The following is a 21,816-nucleotide window of genomic DNA, read 5'->3' on the forward strand; positions in this document are numbered from 1 at the left end:
GGTTAAAAAAGTAAAAATTGTTGTATTGGCTTAAGACTGCAACCAAAGTCGGAGCGCGCGTTCCCGCCCCGGGAGCTGTTTCTGTCCTACGCTGTTACCCCCGCGTTTTCTTTTCTACGGTGTTACTGGGGGCGCGCGGGGCGGGGCTCCGGGGGCTCGGGGCGGGGCCAGCTCTGCCCGCCGGGGCGCGCGGGGCGGGGCGGGGCGGGGCCAGCGCGCGGTGCGGGGCGGGGCGGTGCGGTGCGGTGCGGTGCGGACAGCGGCGGCAGCAGCAGCATGGAGCGGGGGCTGCGCGTCTTCGGGGACCCCAAGGTGAGGGAGCGGGGGCTGCGCGTCTTCGGGGACCCCAGGGTGAGGCGGCGGCGTGGCCGGGGGCGCCGGGCTGGGGACGGGACGCGGCCAGGGGCAGAGGTTGCCGTGCCCCGGAGCTGGGAGCCGCGCCGTGCCCCCGGGGCCGGGGACGGAGCGTGCCCCCGGGGCTGAGGTGCCGCGCACCGGGGCTGGGGGCCGCGCCGTGCCCCGTAGCCGAGACCCCGCACACGCAGCCGGGGCGGGAGTCGGGCTGCCCGGCGCGGGGAGCGGGGACGTGCCCGGGGCGCGGCAGCCGAGCCGTGCGGGTGAGCCCTGGGGGCCGCTCGGCGGTACCGGGCAGGGACCGCGCTGCCCGGGCCCAGGGACCCGGCAGGAGCTGCTCGGGGGTCCCGCCGCCGCAGCGCCCGCCTGGGTCACCCTGAGCTGGGGCACGGCTGGAGGCACCAGCGCTGAAGGGTCCGGTGCCCCAGCCGTTGCCTTTCTCCTAAACCACATATCTTCTCTGGGCGTTTTTGTTTCGGGATTTGTTTTTATTGTGTTGTGGGTGGGTTTGGGTTTTTTTTTTGTGTTTCTCTTTTTTCCCCTCTTACACATTTAGTTCAATTATTCTTCAGATACCCAAGATACCATCTTGGAGGCTGCTGCCGGAGTGTGCTCCAGTCTTTTGTTCTTACCATGCGCTGTATAAATACACCTCAAGTGGGATTATACAGTAACATGTTTATTAATCAGATCATTAAAAAGTTGACAAGGAAGAAGATGGCCCATATGTGGTTAGCGATGAACCCGTATCCAAGGGCAGACCCTGCCCGTGCTGTGGGACAGCTCGGCTCTTCGGCTGGGCGCTGGGTGCCGGCGCGTGGGGCGCAGGTTTGCTCTGCCAGGCAGCGCTGGGCTCTTGGTAGGCAGAGAGGGGCCAGGGCAGAGGGCACCAAGAAAAGTGATGTGAGGATCACAGTGGGCCTGATCTGGGAGAACCCCGGTGGTGGCAACTGTATGTGGCTTTACTGGAGAAGATGTCTCTGAAAAGCCATAAAGGTTGGGGGGATTTTGCTGCTGTTTGCATTTACTGCCACTCCCAAACCATTTATCTCTCATCTTGAGCTTACACCAGGGAGGTCTAGTGTACATGGAGAAGCCTGTGTGCATGGGTCTGATTCATGTTTTGTTCTACTGCTACGTGAGGTTTCCCTCTTGGAGAAGGTGACCCATGCAATAGCAGGCAAACCTTGATACCAAAATCCAGCGAATGGCTGACATCGGCTAATGGTTAAAGTCTTTTTAAGAGTACTTCACTTTTGGGAGTTGTTGTCATCTCATCAGCTCCACTGAGAACAGAAGCTGTTGGTGCACTGTAGTGATTTTAAAATTTTGGCTGAGAGAAGCAAGTTTTTCTTTCACGTGTGCTTCTTCCTATTTTTTCAGTGTGTGGGAGAGTGGGGTCCCAAAGAGAGAAACCTAGGAAAAACCATGCAGGGTTTGACTGCTAAGATCAGGCTTCTGTTGTCTGGTTGCCGGCAATTACGAGACTGGTTTTCCTGAGTCAGGCAGTCCCTTTCAGTCCTGTGAACCTGCTAAGTCAGGTTTGGGAGGAAAAAAAAATGGGTCTGAAGTCAGTTAATGGGCGCTATTCATTCCCCTGGACCCTCTGCTATTGGGAGCGATCAGTTTTGTGTTTTAGAGATGTTTCTGGTAACTGGAGCAGCTTCGAGCCCTGGCTGAACACTGAGGCTGGGGCTGCCTCCACGTTTTTCGGGAACTCGCAGACTCCCAGCAACCGCAGTGGGTGAACAGGGAGCTGCTGGGGCTGCTGGAGGGTGACTTTGAACCCTGCTTATCATGGCCATAAAAGAGCAGAAAAGACTGCCATTCCTTAGACGGCGACCATCAGCCTCTTCCCGGCTTCACAACCAGAGCAGAGACCACGTTCTTGCTTGCCGCTGCTCCAGCGCAGGGACTTCAGGACACACGACTCTTCTCCTGCGGCTCCTGTGTGCCTTGAGCAGTGCTGTGGGGAGCAGGATGGGAACGGGGGCTTCTGGGGTCAGGCCCGCACCCTGCCAGCCACGGAATGCTTGTTCCCAAAACAAGCATCACGTCGCGTTGGGCAGGTGTTCCCGCAGGCCCTCCCGGGGCATGCTTTGTGTGTCATGGCATTCCTAATCCAACCTTCCGACGTGCCCTTCGCACCTGGGAACTGGTGGAAATGGCCAGAACTGGCTGTAGCTGCGTCTGTCTTGTCAGTGGTTAGGGGAGCATCTGGTGACCAAATCTGGATGGCACCAAAGATGTCCGCTTGGCTGCAGAGTGCTGGCGGTACCCAGGGAGGTTTGGGTGGGCGTTCTGCCCTGCCCCCTATAACGCTGCAGCCCCCCCTGCTCGAGACAGAACTGCCCATCTGTGCCAAGCTGATAGTACAGGTATTTGCCTTGGGCACGAAACAAATAATAAAAATTTTAGAAGATGATCCTTATTGTGGGGAGTGCAAGTACATGAGGGTGTATCCAGGACGATGTTTTCTTTGGCTTATCCACTTTTTACACACAGCCTGACCCCTGACAGGTCAAAGCGTGGTGCTGCTGAGCATTGAGCTCAGCTGTACCTCAGGCAGTAGGTGCTCGTGCGCATACTCATTCCTTCGGTAACATGGCGCAGGCAAGCGCTCGGATAACCTCCCTGGATCCACTTGTCAAACGTGGTGACAGAAAGAGGCTGGTTTGCTGCTGCACGAAGCACAAGGACTCTGTTTATTGCTGTGAAGCGTTGCCTCGTTCCAGCCCCATGTGGGTGCGAGGTCTGTGGTGGCTCAGGGAGGGATGTGACCCTGCCACCCCCTGGGAGCTGTCTCTGCAGGAGGGGGATGCGCAGCCACCAGCACCTATTAACAGCACCAGGAGCCTTGTACCGAGGTCAAGTAGTGGGTGCCAGGAGAAGTGATACTAAAGGCTGCTCAGCACAGGAGCATCCTCCTCCTCAATCACCAAACCCACGCATCCTGTGAATGCTTGTCTAGAAAGCACAAATATTTCTTGCAATGGACCAGTGTGTCGTGTGGGTCTTGCAGTCTTCCACGTTTATCTTAAAAGCCCAAGCTTTAAAGCATATGGTAGATTCGTCTCTAAAATGCATTTGTGGGCGTCATCAGGTTTGAGGACAGTACTGTGCCTCTTCCACTTCACATCCCTCTTGATCCACTCTCACCTCTTGCTTCTAAATGAGCGTCTGTGGTGAGTTTGTGACGAGGCTGCTCCTGACAGCATGCTCTCATAAACCCACTGTTTAGGGAACACATTTCTTTCTTTTTGCAGTAACTGGCATTCATCTTATCTCTTGTTGATTTTTGCTCTCTATTAACATGTTCCTGGCACGTGTATCTAACAATTGACAAATGAGAGCTATAACTACTCTGTTTTTCAGGTATCAAGATCAATAGAGTAAACTTTAAATTACCATGTTTTAATGTGCTGATAAATAATCCTGGGCAAAGTCACTGCTAAAGGTTTCAAACTGATGCAACTTTAGCAGCTGCCTGGATTATCTATTAACAACTACTGGAAAACATCAAAATAAAAGGTGAGGTGGATGTTACTTTTACCGTGGTGTTAGGGCTGATGTTGGTCATTGTATATATTTTTAAAAAGCACTAAAACCACGTAATAAGAGAAATTCCCTCAAGTGCCTTAGCTTGGATGGTACTTTTTATGCCACGTAACAGGCAAACAGAGCAGTTAACTGCTCTGTCATGGTCGGCTGAACAAACCGTGGAGGAAGAGAGAAGTTCTGTTGGGTTGACTGTAGCTGAAAAGACTTTGAATGTTCGGTTACCTTTTAATTTCACTAAATTGAAAATAATCAGACTCAGTCTATTAACAGAACGTACTTGTCTGCAGTTCCTCATTTTGTGTTTGAATTTATTTTTAAAGCTTGTGAATTTCCAAAGAAAACATGCTGGTTTTCAGACAAGAAAAGTCACGCCAATGCCCTTAAAACTTCTCCTTTTTTTTAAATCTGAACTAACTTGCTGATATATGTGCTAATAAGTCATGTGCCATGGTTGAGCTAAAATTTTTTTTGCATAAAAATGGAAAGCGCTCGGTCTGCTCAGAGAGCCTTGCTGGGCATTATCTGTGCTGAGGACGCACAATTTATGGCCATTTATGTCTTTTGAACTCGTCCCTCTGGCTTTTCACAACTCTTCAGTGAAACTCTGAGATTTTATTGAGTTGTATGATGGGTTTTTGATGCACTGGCCAGCAGCCAGTGAACTGGCTCCCAGCTGCAGCGCTGCGGAGATGCAGAAGGAGGGCTGGAGAGTGGCTGCACAAGGGTGGTCCTGAGGGTCCTTGCTGCAGCTGGAGGAAGAGCAGAGCTCCTGCCCCAGGAAAACATTTGACAGCTGTGCTGCTTTCTTGTTCTTCATCAGAGCAACCGTTACCATGTCCAAGTTAGCTGTGAGAAAGGAAGGCATGGCTGGTCCCAGAATGGTTGAAGGCTCCTCTCCAGTGCTGGTGGTGCTGTTGGGGTCCTGGACCAAGTGTTGAGATCCCTGTTTAATCTGCATGCACAGGCTTCCTCTCCAAATAAACCAGAGGGCTTGGGGTGGGAGACCACATGTTCATGGGTCTCTGTGCCGAGGAGCAGAGCCCTGGACTGCTGCATTCATCTTGTTTCTGCTTGCTCAAGCATTGTCTCCTGGAGCAAGAGTTCAGAGAAAACTCTTTTATCTTTAAGTGGGTACATTCCTTGACTTATAGCAAGGTCACGTCACCCACTTGTATCTGGAAAAGTCTTGTGCTTTGTTTACCCAAAACAAACACGCAGGAAGAGAGATGAAATGTAATCTGCAGCGAGCAGCCTTGTACAGACCTGGAAACCTGCGGGGTTTGTGGGCAAGGCGCCTGGGGAGCCGAGCTGCTGGCTTGTGCCTCTTCTGATTGTGTCCTTATCTAGGGCTGGCTTTTGGTGAAGACCCTTGCAGGCACACCTTTACTTCTCTTGAACGTCCTTTGGTAGTCTTCATAGCACAGATTAGTTCTCAGCTGCAGAAAACGCAACACCCTGCCCCTGCCCAATCTTGATTGGGCAACACCCAACACCCTGCACTGATCTTGAGGAGCTCCACAACTTTTTGAGGAGAGCAGCATTGCACAAGACTTTCTTAGCACTTGGTTTAGGTCCCTCCAGACCCAAAGAAATACATGGCAGGAGAAGGCATGGCCTGTTGCTGCTGTTGGAGAGGATCCTTGCTGCTTTACAAGCATCTCGTCTGCAGTAGTGGCAGGAGGTGGTTTGCATGAACAAAGGACAGCACTGAATTTGCTTTTGCATTCGTGGAAGTGTCATGTTGGGATGTTCTTGCATGAAATGCTTGAGAAATGTTTGGAGTGAAAATATATCCAACATGAGCGAGTTTCAAGCCTGTAACTCCATCAGAAGGTCACAAGGGCTTTTGAAAACCTCAAGGAATGGAGCTTGCATGGTTTTGAAATGGGAATTGGAGCTCAAGAGTGGAAAATGTGCCAGGCATCCACATCTGGTGGGGCAGATCATGCCTGTAGTCTGTCATTTTATCTGCTGCTTCTCAGGACTTTTAGTTCTCATAAGCAGGACTGTGTAACTTGAGGTGGGGGGAAAGTTCAGGTTTTGCCCTCTTGAAATCTTCATCCCTGTAGATTCAGATAGTGTCTTAAGGGTAGGAGAAGTGACAGGGATATCTTTTTACAAACTGTGAGCAGCAGTGTCTGTGTGGGTAGTCATGACCCCTGGGCCAGCTGATTGCAACGGTGCAGGATCAGCAGCTCGAGCTGCCCTGAGCATTTGGTATCACATCGGTGCACGTTTCAGTGGCATCTTCATGGCCATCCTATGGAGGTGGCCTGAACAAGCACTGTCCCACCCCAGCAACGATGGCCTTTTGCAGCAGAAGTGGTCAATGAAAACCGTGGCCATGAGTCAGAAGGTGGGTGTCAGGCATCTAGGGCTGCGGGAGGAGATGGGGATGAGAGCGAGCTTGTGGGCATCAGTGCGTGCCCCAGAGATGGGCATTGCCACCCTGCGCTGGGAGCTGGGCCAGGAGTAGTGTCAGCTGCTCGTGGGTGCTTCACGGGAGAGCAAAAGGCTCTGGAGGTGGACAGTTATCCATTGCTTTGCTTGTAGGCACCACTTACTCATTTTTCTTCCAGCTTCTTGTAGTTATCGTTTGATACATACCCTGCCATCAGAGGATTTGTGGGTTTTAATTAGTAACCCTGGGTGGTTTAGTTAGCCATGCAAATACTCAGCTCTCTTCTGAATCCTACTCAGTTCTTACTCTCGGCATCCTGCAGCAATCATCTACACAGGAAAATCTGCGCAGTGTTGTAACTAATAAGAACTTTGTGTGTTAAGTTGCTGCTCTACAGTTTCATTAAAACAATAACAAATGTATTTTGTAAGCTGTTCTGTTGCTTGAAAGAAAACAGTTCTGTAAATATAAAGATCTGGCTGAAACATTTTACAGCTAATATTTTCCTTCCCTGTTCAACTTCCAAATTACTGTTACCATGTTCCTCTCAAAAGTCCCAGCTGTCTAATGCAAAAAGCTTGTTCTTCTGGGGCTTTTCTCCAAAATCCATTGTTTAAACAATTATCAGGGAAAGAGGACTCCAGCGTGAAGAGATCTGAGTTACTGTCCCAGGTTTTAATGGGGTGTTTAAAGTGTTTTATTTTTAAACCAGCTTGTTAGCTTTATGGGGCAACTCTTGGGTTTTTATTTTTTACAGCACATTGGACCATGGGACTAACTCCATGTGCAGGATTAGAAAGCCTTTAAGCTCTGATAATGCCAAGTAATTAACAATATATCAGGAGCCGATTCTTGGAACTGAAGTCAAAGTTTTTGTTTGAGGACTCTTAGCAAATTAATTGATGCTTGGGTGCCTGTGAATTCCAGAAGGAGCAAGCTGGAAAGTGAAGGTGTTTGGGGTTTGTTTTTTTTCACTCTTCCCAAACTCTAAACCATGCAAGCTAAATAAGGGTGGGGCAGTTCCTGAAAATTACGGGAAACAGAATAGATTTCTAAAGATCCATTAATTGTGTGAGCTGAAGCAGCAACAAGCAAATATTTAGACCTTATGTAGGTGCTGAAAAATAAACTTTATGATGATAGTATTTAAAAAATATTCTTGTGCTTCCTCTTTGTCCCTGTGTTGGCTGCATTTATACCCATGTTACACCAGCTGCTTATCTCTAAACTTTTGCTGCGGGTCTCAGAGTACGTCACTGATTTCCTCGTTATCTTATTGCAGGTAGAGCTTCATGTCCACCTGGATGGAGCCATTAGACCAGAAACAATCTTGCACTTCGGCCGGTGAGTTGTGGGGGGAGGAAAGCTCTGCCAGCTGCGGTTCAAAGGCATCCTCTCCTCTACTTGTCCAGTTCCTGACAGAAGAGCTTGTGCTGGCAGGCTGGCAGGCGCTTTCCCCTGTGTGTGCTGGTCTCATCTCTGCACAGATGGGTCCTCTGGCTGCACGATGCAAGAGCACTGAGCGCATCCCAAAAGGTCTGCGCTGGTAGCAGGAATGAGAGCGCGGTGGGCATCGGTCCTGTGAGCCGGGCAGGCTAAGAGGAGCCACTGTGAGAAAAGTACAGAAGATGTCTCATGAACAGAGCTGTCTGCCTTTGAAGCGTACCCAGGAAGCAGCAGACTCCGTCTATTCTTGTTTCTTTTTGCACATTCCTAATTGCAAAAGCGAGTAAAATGAAAGCAGGCTGGGAGCGTCGTCTCAGTGGTGGTGCTGTGCCGCAGCCTTGGGAGGCAAAACCAGCTTGGGTGCTGCTGTGTGCCTTTGAACCCCAACTGAGCCAGCACTCGGGGAGGCACGCTTGTGTGATGGTGACCCAGGAAAGCGCTTGGCAGTGACTTGAAGAGAGGTTGTTTCCTTGACAGAGCCCACGTGCATCTTCTTGCCTCCGTGTAGCTTGTGTGGGAAGCACCAGGGTGAATAATTAACTGGTGGGAGGACCTGGCTCCATGGTTGTAAGCAGAATAAACTTAAGACTTCTTCTGGCTGTCACTATTCAAAAAGCTAATGGAGACCAACAGGTACCCTCAGATTGAGAAAGCAACAAGCTTAAAAGTTTTAGGAAGCAGCTCTTAGGCACAACTCCAGTACTATGGGGAGGACAGCAGTGAGGAGGAGGAGGATAGGAAGTGGTTCTGGCATCTCATGAGCCCAGCGGACTCCAGGGCAGTGCAATCCTAGGGGAAAGTATTCCTTCTAAAGTAGCTTTTTCTGCAGCAAGTGGCCGTACGTTTTGCAGTGCGGTCAGAGCAAAGAGGGTGGATCAGAGATGTCCATCTCATTCGTTGCAGGACATTGGCACGGTGAGCGGAGTCAGGGTTCCTGCTGGCTCTGCCCTTGCCAATGGTGGGCTGCAGGGCTGGAACACGAGTCCTGATGGACAGAAGAGCCGGTGCTGATTCTCTGGGGCTCTGCTGGGTCCCTCCGCCAGCAAAGGAAAAACACCGGTCTAGTCCCCAGGAAGGCTGTAGGAGCCCTGAAGTCCAGGAGGCACCGGCCATCTGAGGATCCTGTGCTTCAGTCTTGCTTAGGGCAGAAACCTTCATTGCCCGAGTGTGTGCCGAGTTGCCTCTTATTTTTAAACAGCCCTGGCATCCCCTGCAGCTGCCAGCCCTCGGGTGGAGCAAGTCTGTGCTATTCATGGGCTCTAAAACTAGCGGTCACACAAATATAAAAGCAATGGGGCAGTGCAGGAGTCTGTAGGGAACTGCTTTAATAACCTCACCCTGGACACAAGAAGCTGCTTGTGGTCTATTTTTGAAGGTAAAGACCTGAAATAAATTTGCCAGGTGGTGCCTGACCATATGCAAATAACCCGAAGCTGCTGGGATGCACAAGCCCCCTTGGGCAGTGGCTGAGCTCGGCTTTTTTGAGAAACTTTGGCTTCAATTCTGTCAAGTCTGGGTCAGGCTTTGCATCCCCTCTACCTTGCCAAAGGGTTTAGAACCATGGCAGATCCTCGTGGGCTGGGGTGTCCCCAGGAGAGGTGCCCTCTCTGCGGTGGGATGGTGTGCGTGGCTCTGCCGGTGGCTGGAGGTAGCTCTGGGCAGGATGCTGAGGTGCCCGTGGGCACGAGCACGTTCCCCTGGGGCAACTTTGCTCTGGGAAGGCTCCTGGCTACCAGGAGGGTTGGATGGGGTAGCAGCAGCTCCCAAAGCCGTGCTGGCAAGCTCTGACTCCAGTATCTGCACTGTGGGTCGTCCCAAAGCACTGTCGCTGCTGGCTGTACAGAGGCAATCCTTTGGGAAGCACAGGAAAGAGACCGGGGAGACAGCTCTGCCATAGGAAACTTTCCCTGGGCACGTGGAGGAAGACCTGGGCTTGTTCTCGGAGCTGGAGACCGATGTGTCAGTGCCACGGAAAGGGCAAAGCAGGGAGGAAAACCGATGCCTTGGCAGTGATGAATGTCCTCTGTTGAGCGCCAGCAACTTAATCTGTGCAGACTGCATGTGAAGGCTGAGCGTGGGGCTGGTTTCCTTCCTGCCCGAGCAGGGAACGAGCGATGTGTCCCCTGCCCCAGAGTGGGGTCCTTTGGGCTGCTTCCCGGCGGGTTGCTCATCCGGATGGCTGCTGGCATCGGGACGCTAGAGCTGGCTGTGGTGGTTTGTCTCTATTTGCAGAGAGATCCATCGCTCAGCTGTAATCCACTATGGCAGGAAAGAGGATTAAAAACAAATATCTAGTTATTATTCCTAATTTAGGTTGGCATGTGCAGGGTAACAGGGTGTGGGGTGGGGGTGGCAAAGTCTGCCCAGGGAGCATGCAGCATTCTTGGGGGGCAGCCTCACCAAGCCCAGCTGTCACCCCAGAAGGGACTCCAGGTGCTCCAAGGAAAAATGGTATCTTCCCTCTTGGAAGCATTGAGGTCAACTTTGCCCTCTTCATCCCTTTGGCGAGAGCAGTTGTTGGGATTGTCTTTTGCTCCTGCGAGGGAGTCGTCCCCATCAGAGAAGGTGCCACCGCAGTGCTGGGCTTGGGAACCGGCTTGCTCGCAGGAGCTGCCAGCGTTAGACCCACAAGCCACAATGCTTGTGTGTGTGTCATTTTTCAAGCCTTTGAGCCTGTGTAAGTGGAAATAAGCTTTTCTAAAGAATTTTGGCAATTCTGAGACTACGGCTAGGAGGTGCCAAGAAATAATCCAAAGACCCTTTAGATGAACTCCTTGTTAAACTTAGAATGTGCTCTGGCTGTGTTCCTGCTGGGTCACTCTGGGCTTGTATTCTGGTTTATTTATGCTTTGCCTGTATTTTGGATTGCCTGCCTTCCTGCTGAGATACAGGGCTGCATCTGTGAGGGGATTTTGGAAGGACCACGTGTGCCATCTTTTCTGTGAAGAAATGGAGGTTAATGCTGCCAGCTAGGTTTGCTGTATGGAATGGAACCACGAAAAATTCAGTAGCCTTCCCTGTCAGTAATATGTGGCTTCATTTCCAGGAAAAGAGGGGTTCCTCTCCCTGGCAGCACTGTTGATGACCTCCTGAACCATGTCAGCTGCAGAATACCAATGACACTTACTCAATTTTTAGGAAAGTTTAATCACTACATGCCTGCCATTGCGTAAGTGCCCTGCTTTGTGCTGCTTCCCCTTCAACCCTTGGCAGGGCCCACTGGCTGATGCTGCTCAGCCTTGGAGCTCACCTTGCCTGTCCCCCGTGTGCCCTGAGGGTGATGGGTCCCTCTGCCGTCCCTACAGGGGTGACCGTGAGGCAGTGAGGAGGATCGCCTACGAGCTGGTGGAAACGAAAGCAAAAGAAGGAGTCATCTACGTGGAGGTCCGGTACAGCCCTCACCTCCTGGCCAACTGCTGCGTGGATCCCATCCCCTGGGGCCAAAGCGAGTGAGTGACCCTGCCGTGCCAGGGGGCTGGTGGGTGGCCAGCCAGCGTGTGTTCAGCCTGGTGTAACCAAACCTTCTCTCTCCTCCAGCGCAGCCAGCGCCGGCACGCTTCCGCTTCTCTTCCCCATCGTTAGGATTTTTCATCTTAAACTATCTCTGCATGGTGCCGTGTCCTAACATCCCTTGCTTTGGGCATGTAATTCTGCATGTGCAGAGCAGCTGTGCTTAAACTTCTGGCTGAAGCCGCTCTTGGTGTGAGGGAAGGCGGTGTTTGGATATGGATTGCCTGCATGCAAAATGTGAATTTGAGCTGGTGGAGACAGAGGGCAGTACTGGAGAGGGCTGGCGGTCTGGTCCCTTCTTTGCATGTCATCCCCTCTGTGATGTGTGCCTCTGATTAAAGCAGTTCTGGGCTCTGTGGCCCCTTGCAAATTGTGCTGTTGAGCCCACATGCTTGGCCCTGCCCAGCAAGCAGTTGTGTGCCCTGATGAGATGCTTTGGCAGGATCAGCATCCAGATCCCTTAGGCTTTTCTAGATCTTGCTATCATCTTTGCATGCTTTTGTGCCTGACATCTGGTAAGTGTGGGCATGGCATGGGTGCAAAAGGTGCTCTTCAGCTCTGGGCAGTCTCGTTGGGCATCTCTGGATGTTAAGGCGAGCGGGACCCCGGGCAGCCTGGGTTTTGCATGGCGTGTCCTGTAGGGATGCTGACTGGACCTGTGACCCCTGCCTGCCTCCCTGGTGGGTGCCCAGCCTCTCGCTGACCGCTTTTCTTCCCTGCAGGGGAGACCTCACTCCAGATGAAGTCGTTAACCTCGTAAATCAGGGACTACAGGATGGAGAAAGGGATTTCCGCATCAAAGCCAGGTCTATTCTATGCTGCATGCGCCATATGCCAAGTAATGTATTGCAGCTGCCCTGCTGCTCTGCTCCCCTTCCCTGACGCGTGGCGGCGGGTGACATCCCCTGGGTTCAGGTCCCCACAGAAATGCGGGGAAAGCCCCGGTCCCATGGCCCTGGGTCTGATGGGTGCTGAGGAATAGTTTTTTCTTGGTGGGCGTCCTCTGCTCCCTTCACTATGGGGAAGGGATCTGCTAGATGTGAGAGTGGGGGCCTGTAGGCACAGCCAGTATTGGAAAGGGAGACAAAATGGGCTTTTCTGTCCTCTCCTGGGAGCGATGTGGTTTCTGCTCTTACCTCGCTCCCTGCCCCAAGGCTGGAGCTCTCCTTGGGCCAGCTGAAGCCATTGCCACAGCGAGCAGTTGTGTCTGCCGTGACCGTCTGGTGGGTCCGGGAGCAAACAGTCACGGGAGAAGGACCAGGCGTGAGACCTCGCACTGCCCCTGCTCATGGTCATGCTGCTACAGCAGCGTAGCTCTTCATCAGCCTGGATCATGGGTCAGCCAGAGAATCCACTGGCTGCGGTCTCTGCTAGTTTAAGTTGAAAACACAAGTAAAATATACTTAAGTCGCATATATAAAATATTTTTTTATAAAATCAGCAACTCTGAACTTCGTCGGTAACAGGTGCTGTGACCCAGGATAGGAAGAAAACCCAATTTGCAGTGTTCCGTTGGGCTGCCGAGTTCTGCGAACATCTTCCTCTAGGGAAAGATGCAGTCAGAACAAAGTTGTATGACAGTAGCTGTTCTGTGTGAAGACTTTGTTATAAACATCTTCATATCTCACAACAGGTTTATGTAGGCTTAGTAGGCTAGATGGTGGAAAGATTTTTGCTAACGAATACATGGTTAATTTGTGTCTAGAAATGTGAAAAATTATATTCTTGGAAACTGGATGATTTGAGAGTGTTTGTTTTCTTGCTTATACAATCAACCCCAAACAGTATTTGAAAACTTGAACCTTACATTTCTGGCTTCTAGGAAGAAAACTTTTTTCTTCGTAGAAACTGGAAAGCTGTAAGGCAATATCGCACTTGTCTGCAGTTGCAGTTGTGCCGGTACACAAGTGGTACAGGCAGAAGGTGGCGGGAGCATCTGAAGAAATGTGCAGCGTGTGCTTGCACAGCCAGGGGCATTTGCAAACGATGGAGTTGGCACTCTCATGCCTGTGTCCCAGGGCACCAGCTCTTACCCAGAGCCACTGACGTGCTCGATACGAGAGTCTTTAGCACTGCATTCAGGTTGTGTTGCACAGTGAGGAGCCACCCTGTGATTTGTGAACTGCTGAGAGAAAGGCAGAGGTGCCAGCCAGAACTACCTCATATTAAACTTGTTAATATAATAATGGCTCTAACCCAGTGAGCTGGAAACTGATGAAAAATGAAGGTGAAATTACACATGTTTTATTGTATGTTTATATGATTTTGGGATTGTACGTACACGGCAGGTGCCTGTTAATTATTAACGCTACTGTTTATCTCTGTTTCTTGGCCTTTTTGCTAAGGGAAAGTGCTATGTGAGCTGGTAGATGTGTGTCCTTTCTCAGAGGTTATCTATCCTGAGCAGAGATAGCTCTGAAGTAGTTGTTGGCCCTTTGTGACTTTCTTTCTCACTGATGCCAAAAAGACAAAACTTCGCAATGTTAAAGGTCAGCCTTCCGGGAGGCTGACCAGCTCCTTCCCACCAGGAGTAGCATCTATTGTCCTGCCTGGGGGAGTCGGGGGTGCTGTGCAACAGGGCAGGGCTGTCATACAGGGCTCAGCAGACATCCCTCCCAGCCCAGACTCCTCCATAATGCAACACCTCCGATGGGCTGGTTCTTCCTTGCCCAGCCTGTCACGGGGTGAATGCTCAGGAGCAAGTTGAGGAATTTCTCCCACGCACCGTGTTACAGCACCTGGGTTGTGCAGTTCAGCTTACCTTGGGCCAACTGCCACAATCACCACCGCGTTTGGAGGTTTTTGTTGTTGGGGTTTTTTTCCCCCTGCTCAAAATGAGCAAAAAATCATGATGAGAGCAGTTTTATAGCTAGTAAATGCATTTGATTTGCCTTTCATTGATGATGGACTAATCAGTTGACAGCTCATATTTGCCTGAAGATGCCAGACCTTTGTTTGTTAGTTTTCTTTTTGAGTGTCAAATTTTAGGAAAGACCAAAGAAAATAGCTTTAGCCTTCTATTTATAACTAGGCTATAGGACCAGGATTTGTTTAGAAAAATGCTGAAGGTGTGACCTTCACAAATGCTTTCTGCTCAACCCTGGCGCTGTCTCTTCCAGGCTGGTCCCCGGAGGTGGTAGAGCTCTGCAAGAAGTATCGAAACAACTCTGTGGTGGCCATCGACCTGGCTGGAGATGAGTCCGTGAAGATGGAGAATTCCTCTGAGCATAGGAAGGCTTACGAGGTTTGTTCAATAAGCTGCTTAAAAGAAATTATAAGAAAAACCATATATTGAGGGGATATGCAGCATGTTATTCTGACTGCAAACAGCTGGTACAGCTTAAATGCGCTGCAGTTATTAAAAACAGTCAGTTGAACAGCAGAAGTATTTGTTTATATTTTCTAAATAATTAATGGCAGGCATCATTGCTTACACATGGCCTTAGAGCTGGAGCTTGGCACGCTACCCTGTAGCACAGAGTGCAATGGGAGTGACATGGAGCCCGTGTCCCCTTGGCAGCACCCCGGGGGGGTCTGCTGCTGCGGCTTGGCAAAACCACCCCCGAGGGTGGAAGAGACTGGCCTTTCCAGTCTGGCAGAAATCTGCCCAAGGAGAAGAGGAGCAGCTGCAGGTTTGAAGTGCTTTTATCTGATCATTTCAAATGCAAACGCTGGAATGGCTTCAGGAGCCTGATCCGAGACTCTCCCTAGACCTCAGTGCTTTGCAGTGCTCGGAAGGGGAAGCCTCGTGCCTCGCTTCTCGTTGGTGGGAGTTTGGGGTTGGTGGTCCCCTGCATCAGCGGCAGACGAGCTTGTGCAGCAGCAGCACTGCTGGAAAGGACAGTGGTTTGCAGGCAGCGCTCAGGTCTGAAGCAGCACAGGGTTTTCTCAGGGTCTTTGTCCCTGTCAGCGGGAGCCGGGAGCCGGTGCAAGGTCCGCCTGCACTGCTGTGCTGGGTGAACTGAGTGGTTCTAAAGTGAGATGCAGGCACAGGGTTTCATTAAGAGGCAGGGAAGTATGCCTCATCCCGCCCTGGTGTGGCACTGTACCCAGGTCCAGACTCCTCCATCTGAAGGATGCGTCTTGTCTGTGCTGGGGGTTCGCTCAGGCTCTGAGATGCTGAAGCATCTGTCAACCCCTCATGGCCTGTGTGGCAGGGAAGTACATCCCCATAAATATTGCTGCTGTGCTCCGTGGGGGACATAATGCACCAGGGAAGCTGGAGAGACTTGTCATGTCCCTCAAGCAGGCATGTTCTGCCTGGGAGCTCTCGGGGCTGCTGGAGGGGAAAGAGCAGATAACAATGAAAACTTGACTGGTTGCTGGCTGTGGAGGAGCACCGGGAAGGATAGAGCCAAGCATCCTAGGACCACTGTGTCCAAAGAAACAGGGATCATTGGAGGAGAAGCCAAGGGAATTGCCATGTGTCCTTGGACAAATGGTTTGAAAAAGTGATTAAAGCATTTCTGGGAAGGTATACCCATGGGTGGACGTTAGACACAAGCTCCCTCCTGGATGGAGAGGCTCAGACTTCAGCAGCCAGGAGGATTAGTGGGGAAGGGTCCTTGTGCATGTGCTTTTCCTGACCCCTCTGCTCCTGTTGTGATAGTTAGGGATGCCTGTCTTCAGAGTGGGGGGTGAGAGTTTCTGCTTTCTTTCATCCTCTGTAGAAGCAAGTGGAAAATCTCTGTGCTGGTGTGAATCTGTCTCTCTTCTTGGTCTGGTACTTCAGCCCAAAAGAATTTTTTATTTTAAAAAGTGTCAACAATTAGCTGTTTGGGAAAAAACAGCACTGACTTAAATGTAGGGAGCACAGAGTGCCTTTCAGGTTGATGCACACAAGGCTCCTCTGAAGACATCCTAGGTAGAGCCTGGCCTGATTTACACTGGGGTTCTGTGTGCAGCACATGAGGAGCTGAAAATTAAGTAACTGAAAAAAGACCTGAGTGAAAAGGTCTGAAGGAGTGCCCAGGAAGCACGTCTGCTGCAAGACGGGGCTTGCAGCCTGCCTGCCGCTGCCGGCTGGGTGGCCCTTCTCCAGCAAGGCAGGAGCCAGGCTTCCCCCAAGGTTGTATGGCTTCCCAAAGCCCAGGTAGTGGCCATCCTGGCAAGGGATTTCTTGGGATGGCCACAGAGAGCATCTCAAACTGCTCCCAAAGCTGCACCCGTAGGGTGGTCCCGGCTGGGCTGCCTCTGTCCCCAGTGCTCAGTGTCTGAGCTGAGCGTTGCTTCATCTCTGCCCTGGGGGCTTTTAAGTTCTCCCATTTGGTTGCAGCCAGCCAGAAGAGGAGGAGTTTCAGACAGGAGCTGCTGCAAGGTTTGTGGGGAAGGGCAGGGGGTGGAGGAGGGAGAGCTTAGAGCTTCTTGCTGTCTAGAGGAGACAGCGGTGAGCTCAGCCGGTATTTAAAGACCCTGAGGAGTCTGGCTGGGCTGCAGGGGAAGGTAACCAGGCTTTCTAAGTTTCTGTGTCTGGCATTCCCGAGCTCTTCTCCTAGCCTGTGCTGCAGCAGAGAGCATGCGCCTCTCATGGTGCAGGGCTCGTGATTTGGGGGCTCTTCGCACAGAGTTGTGCCCCCAAGAGTGGTGCCAGCCCAGGGGTTTGCTGACCATGCTGCAGGCGATGGGAAAGGACCGTGTCCTCCCTTGGTTTGCAGGAAGCTGAAAGATGTGGGATTCATCGTACTGTCCATGCTGGGGAAGCCGGCCCGCCTGCCATCATCAAGGAGGTACGGGGAGCTCCTGGTTGGGGCTGGGAGACTGGCAGGGGTGGGAAATGCCCCTGCACCCCCTGCACTGGGGAGAGAGGGACCCATGTCCTCTGTCCTCATAGAGCAGAGCGAACATCGGGGATGCAGGCAGAGATCTGGCCCCGATGGCTCTGAGAAAGACCTCCCCAGAGCTGGCTCGGTGGGGCAGGGCTCTGGGCGGGCAGGAGCCCAGCTGGTGCTCGGAGGCTGTGTGTGGTTTTCCTGTGCTCTCTAGGCAGTTTATCTCCTGAAGGCTGAGCGCATTGGCCATGGTTACCGTGTCCTGGAGGACCCTGAGCTCTACAAGGAGCTTTTGGGAGCAAAGATGCATTTTGAGGTAAGGATGCATGGTGTGGGTGTGACAGCCAGGTAGCTGCTGTCTGAGTGCAAAATCAGCCCTCGTTTGTGCTGTGCTGCAGCCAGGGACACGACCTGACATGTGCGTGCTTTAGTATCGACACATGTGTGTTGATGTTGCTGTTGAATCCAGATGCCCAAAGATCTGCAGCAGAAACGGTGGAGACACCTGACTGTTTGCTGGGATCTTTGCTACACGGAGCACTGGTGCACACAGCAGCTTGCAGGAGGTGTGTAGCAGAAACAAACAGATCCTGGTCTGGCTAAGGATAAATTTTAGAGGGCTTATTCACTAATTTGTATACCTCAAGCCTCCTACCACAAATCAGGCTGCTGTACCAGAGCCTGTCTGGTTAGAGGGTGGAAGTGACTGGGAGTTACTGTGCATGGGCAGATTTCCTTGGCTTTTCCGCAGGATGGGTGTATCCAACTAATATATGGAATATTTATGTATGTACTTAACGCCAGTGGTTTCTTAACTGTGGTCAACACATGGCTGGTGGCTGGCTGGCCACGGGAAACATCCCGGGGGCTCGTGCTGCTGCCACATGGGCTGTGGGCTCTTCACATCTGTGTCCTGGGATGTGCACTGGTCCATTGGAGTAGCACCGAGGGGCAGCTGTGAACAAAGCTCTAAACCTGTATCTGGCTTTACCAGCATGCTTAGCTATCTGTGTACACAGCTGGGGTTCAGATCTGTGTGGTTGATTCTCATTTTTGTGTTTAACATCCCCAAACAGGTCTGCCCTTTGTCCAGTTATTTCACTGGAGCATGTCTTCCAGACTTTGGGAAACACCCAGTAGCACAGTAAGACTTCTCAATTATGTTCAGTCTTAAATAACCGCAATTTGGGTTGATTATAGCTGCTTTATTGCTTTACAAATCTAACGTACATTAACCGCTTAGGACAATGTAGTGCATCCTCACCCTTTGGCTCCGAGGGTCCCTGTGCAGCTGGAGGGGGTCCCTTGGGGAGGCTGTGGTGTCTCTCCTGCCCCTGCTCTCAGCTGTGGGGTATGAGATGCTGCATGCTGGCTGCTAGCCCTGGTTTGTGGGTGAGAGCTGAGGTTGCTGAACCTCTAGGTACAAGATGCCCTGCTCCTTGCTGCACCGCAGCAGCAGATCAGTGCAGAGCACTGGCGAGACAAGCCAAGCCCTGTGTTTATGCACAGCAACACAAGCTGCAGGGACAGCTGTGAGGTCTTGGCTTTTACTGCATTTTACCCTGAGAAGTGCACGACCGGTGCTGCATCCCAGTGTTTTGCCCACCACGCCGGTTCAACCCAAGTTTCTTGCAGATTTAGGAAGGATCGTGCTAACTATTCTATAAACACGGATGACCCCCTCATCTTTAACTCCAATATTGACAAGGATTATAGCATAGTGAAGGACTACATGGGCTTCACTGAAGAGGATTTCAAGAGAGTGGTAAGTTGACTTTGGCTGGACGCTTTGCTGATGTCCCGGTGCAGCCCAGGACAACCTGCTGGTTTTCTTTATAAGCTGAAGAGTTTTTAATGGAAGTCAGAAAATCTCACGCTGGCTTTGTAAGCAGGAGGCTGGGGGAGGGATGCTGGGAGTGCTGTGGGGATCAGGGGGATGTGAGTGCAGGGTGGGCTCTGCAGGGGCTGCATCATTTGGGCTGACTGCTTTGGGCTTAATGGGGAGCAGGTCAGGGTGTAAATTGTCCACTGACGTCCTTGCAGCAGGTCACAGCAGTAAGGAAGGTAGGTGACTGGGGGTTTTTTTTGTTTTTTTTTTTCTTCTGGATTTAGAATTGCAGGTAGGTTATTTCAAGGCCTGGCCCAGAAATTAGCAAGATTCAGCAGGTACGAAAATGCTTGCAGATTTTGCATAACATCAGCATGCAAAAACTGAGTTGGAAACAAAGTGACTGCTGGCTTCCATTTGGCACACACGGTCATTTATGTGTCTTTGATTACATCCTTGATTTTCTAATTATTCACCCAGGACAGAAAGACGGGATAGCTGTTAGGAGGTTGACTGGGTACCAAGCAAACCTGTCCTTGTTTGCATTTAGAGTCATGCTCCACACTTTCACCTACATGTCTCCAAGGATACTTGCTTGGATTGGGAAGTGCAGGATGCATCAGTCCTGCTCTCAGCTCTGGCTGGAGGAACAAATCCCTTTCTCCTAAAGACATCACCCTCTCTGGGTCTGGAAGGAGGAACGCGGACAGCTCTGGGATCCTGGACCCAGCTGTCCTGCTGCCAGCTGTCCTCTTCTGGCAAAACCAGGTTGTTCCCGTGTAATAGAAGAGAAGTCCCTGCGGAAGGCGGCCGAGCAGGTTAAATCGCACAGCCAGGCTGTGTCCCAGCAGCATGTCCCTGTGTCCCGTCAGGCTACCACCACCTCTGTGCCAGGAGGGGCCCTTGTCCAAAGGGCAGCTGGGAGCATAGGAGCGGGTCTGCAGTGCATATCCTAAAAACTTTAAAGTGTTTAGAGACCTTTGCTTTGTGCCTGCCTCATTCCTCTTGGGACTGTTGCGAGTGATGGGCTAGAGCCCTGTAAAACAAGGCCCTGGAGATGAATCTTGGAGGGGGAACTCTACACCCTCCCTCACCTGTTGCTGCTCAGGGCGAGATGCTGGGCTGCGCACAACCATGTGTCTGTGTCTGGTGTGTCATAATGTCTCTCTTGTGTCCCTCCTCTGCCCCCCCAGAACATCAACGCAGCTCAGTCCAGCTTCTTACCCGAGAAGGAAAAGCAGGAGCTGCTGAACACGCTGTATGAAGCCTATGGGATGGTCCCCAACGCATTGTGACCCATCCCTGTGAGCCAGCATGGAGCGGTGGCCCTTCTTCATGTGTGCTTGACTCCTCTGTGCTAGTGGGAGCACCAGGAGATGTGCCCAGAGTTGGTCTCTATTACTGGCAGCCCTGTGTTAACCCTCACAAGTGCTCAGCAGAATCAGCTATCACATATACCTATCTATACCCTCCCAAACTCCCCCAAATGGATATCCAGCTTCCTGTCTTGCTGTTCTGCCCGCAGACGGAACCTGCCTCCTAGACTGACTCCCTTCACCATTTGCCAGTGTTTCTGTACCACAAATGTGGACAGAAGAACCTCCCCTGCATTTTTTTTCCCCTCTTCCCTTGCTTTATCTGTCCTGCCTCACTGCCTAGCCGTCGCCTGCAGTGCAGAAATAACCACCTTTAACTGTGACTGTAGCCTGGGTGACTTCACCTTTCTAGGAAAAAGGTGTGTCAGTGCTGAGAGGGAGTGAGCAGGCACTCCAGAAACAGGGTTTAGGAAGTTGGAACATATTTTTACCATTTTGGGCCAAAATCTGCCTTCTGGGACTTTTCCCAGTTCTGTACTTATCCTGGAGAATTCCTGTGAACTGCAGTTTGCTCTTCCTCTAGCTTTGTTTAGGACTTGGAAAAAACATGATCAATCGACTGTTTTAACTACTCTGCCCTCCTCCTGACTTGATGTAATCCTTAGGCGCTATTAAAACTGAATGAGTAAATTAATAAGCTGGGGCCCAATGTCACATGTTCACTCTGGTCCCATCTGAATTGCTTCTCTCACTCAACCACGGTGCTGGCTGGAAGTCAGATCTTCAGTTTGGTGGAGAATTTATACAGAAGTATTCACCATAAGCCATTATGGTGCATTATAGTATTTTTACTTAATACACAATAGAGCTGTGCAGCCAGAGAAGAGACCATCATTTTCTTACATGAGTGTGTGCTGTGCTTTAGCATCCTAGGTGTCTGCCAAGGTGCTTACTCCAAAGATACTGTACCAAAAAGTTGCCTTTGAGAAGGGGCCGTGGTCACACACTCACAGTGTGTGAGACTGGTCCAGTCTCAGCCAGCAGCGACTGCGTGCTGGGAGTATTTCCATGCTTTCTGGGCTTCCATATTTGTCTTCTGAGTAAAATACTCATCTCTGAAGTATGTGGTGCATATATATACACACAGATATATATATATATAGCTAGATAGATGGATATGAGAGAGTGAATTTCTTACTTTTATAAAACAAATGATAAAGCATCATCTTTAAGATCATGATTGCAGTAAGAACCAGGCTTTTTTGGGTAACTTTTTCTCCAAAAATTGTTTCTGAAGAAGAGTTGCTTGTTTGGATTCTGGGCAGTTGATTGTTAATCCTGTTTAATAAAATAACAGATTTATATTAAAAGATAAATCCTCCTGCCTTTCTGTTCAAGGGTGACTGTTAGGAACTGTGGTCTGTGGTCCACAAGGTGAGCCATCGTACCCCTGCTAGAGCACAGGGTTAATCGGTCGGGGTGATGGGGGCTGTGGCAGCTCGATTCCTGACTTCTGCCAGCTCGGAGCACTTTGACAGCCACAGGGAAAGTTTCCCTGCTCCCTTGCTAGACAGGCAAGTTGGATTTATGGAAGCAGGTCGTTCCAACCTCACGTGTCCTCCCTTCGGTAAG

The 21,816-nt window shown here is 51.1% G+C and overlaps 1 protein-coding gene across 1 annotated transcript; it reads left to right on the plus strand.

Moving 5' to 3' along the window:
• Positions 1-200: 200 nt before the first annotated feature.
• On the plus strand, positions 201-21,560 carry ADA (adenosine deaminase). Its single transcript, XM_055722354.1, has 11 exons — positions 201-312; positions 7,599-7,660; positions 10,809-10,931; positions 11,068-11,211; positions 11,995-12,110; positions 14,392-14,516; positions 16,927-16,998; positions 17,255-17,356; positions 18,117-18,184; positions 18,676-18,805; positions 20,062-21,560. Exons 1-11 carry the CDS (start codon positions 277-279, stop codon positions 20,161-20,163), a joined length of 1,080 nt encoding a protein of 359 aa, XP_055578329.1. The 5' UTR covers positions 201-276; the 3' UTR covers positions 20,164-21,560.
• The last annotated feature ends 256 nt before the right edge of the window (positions 21,561-21,816 follow it).

Source organism: Falco cherrug, chromosome 10 (assembly GCF_023634085.1).
Source record: "Falco cherrug isolate bFalChe1 chromosome 10, bFalChe1.pri, whole genome shotgun sequence".
Taxonomy (NCBI): Eukaryota; Metazoa; Chordata; class Aves; order Falconiformes; family Falconidae; genus Falco; species Falco cherrug.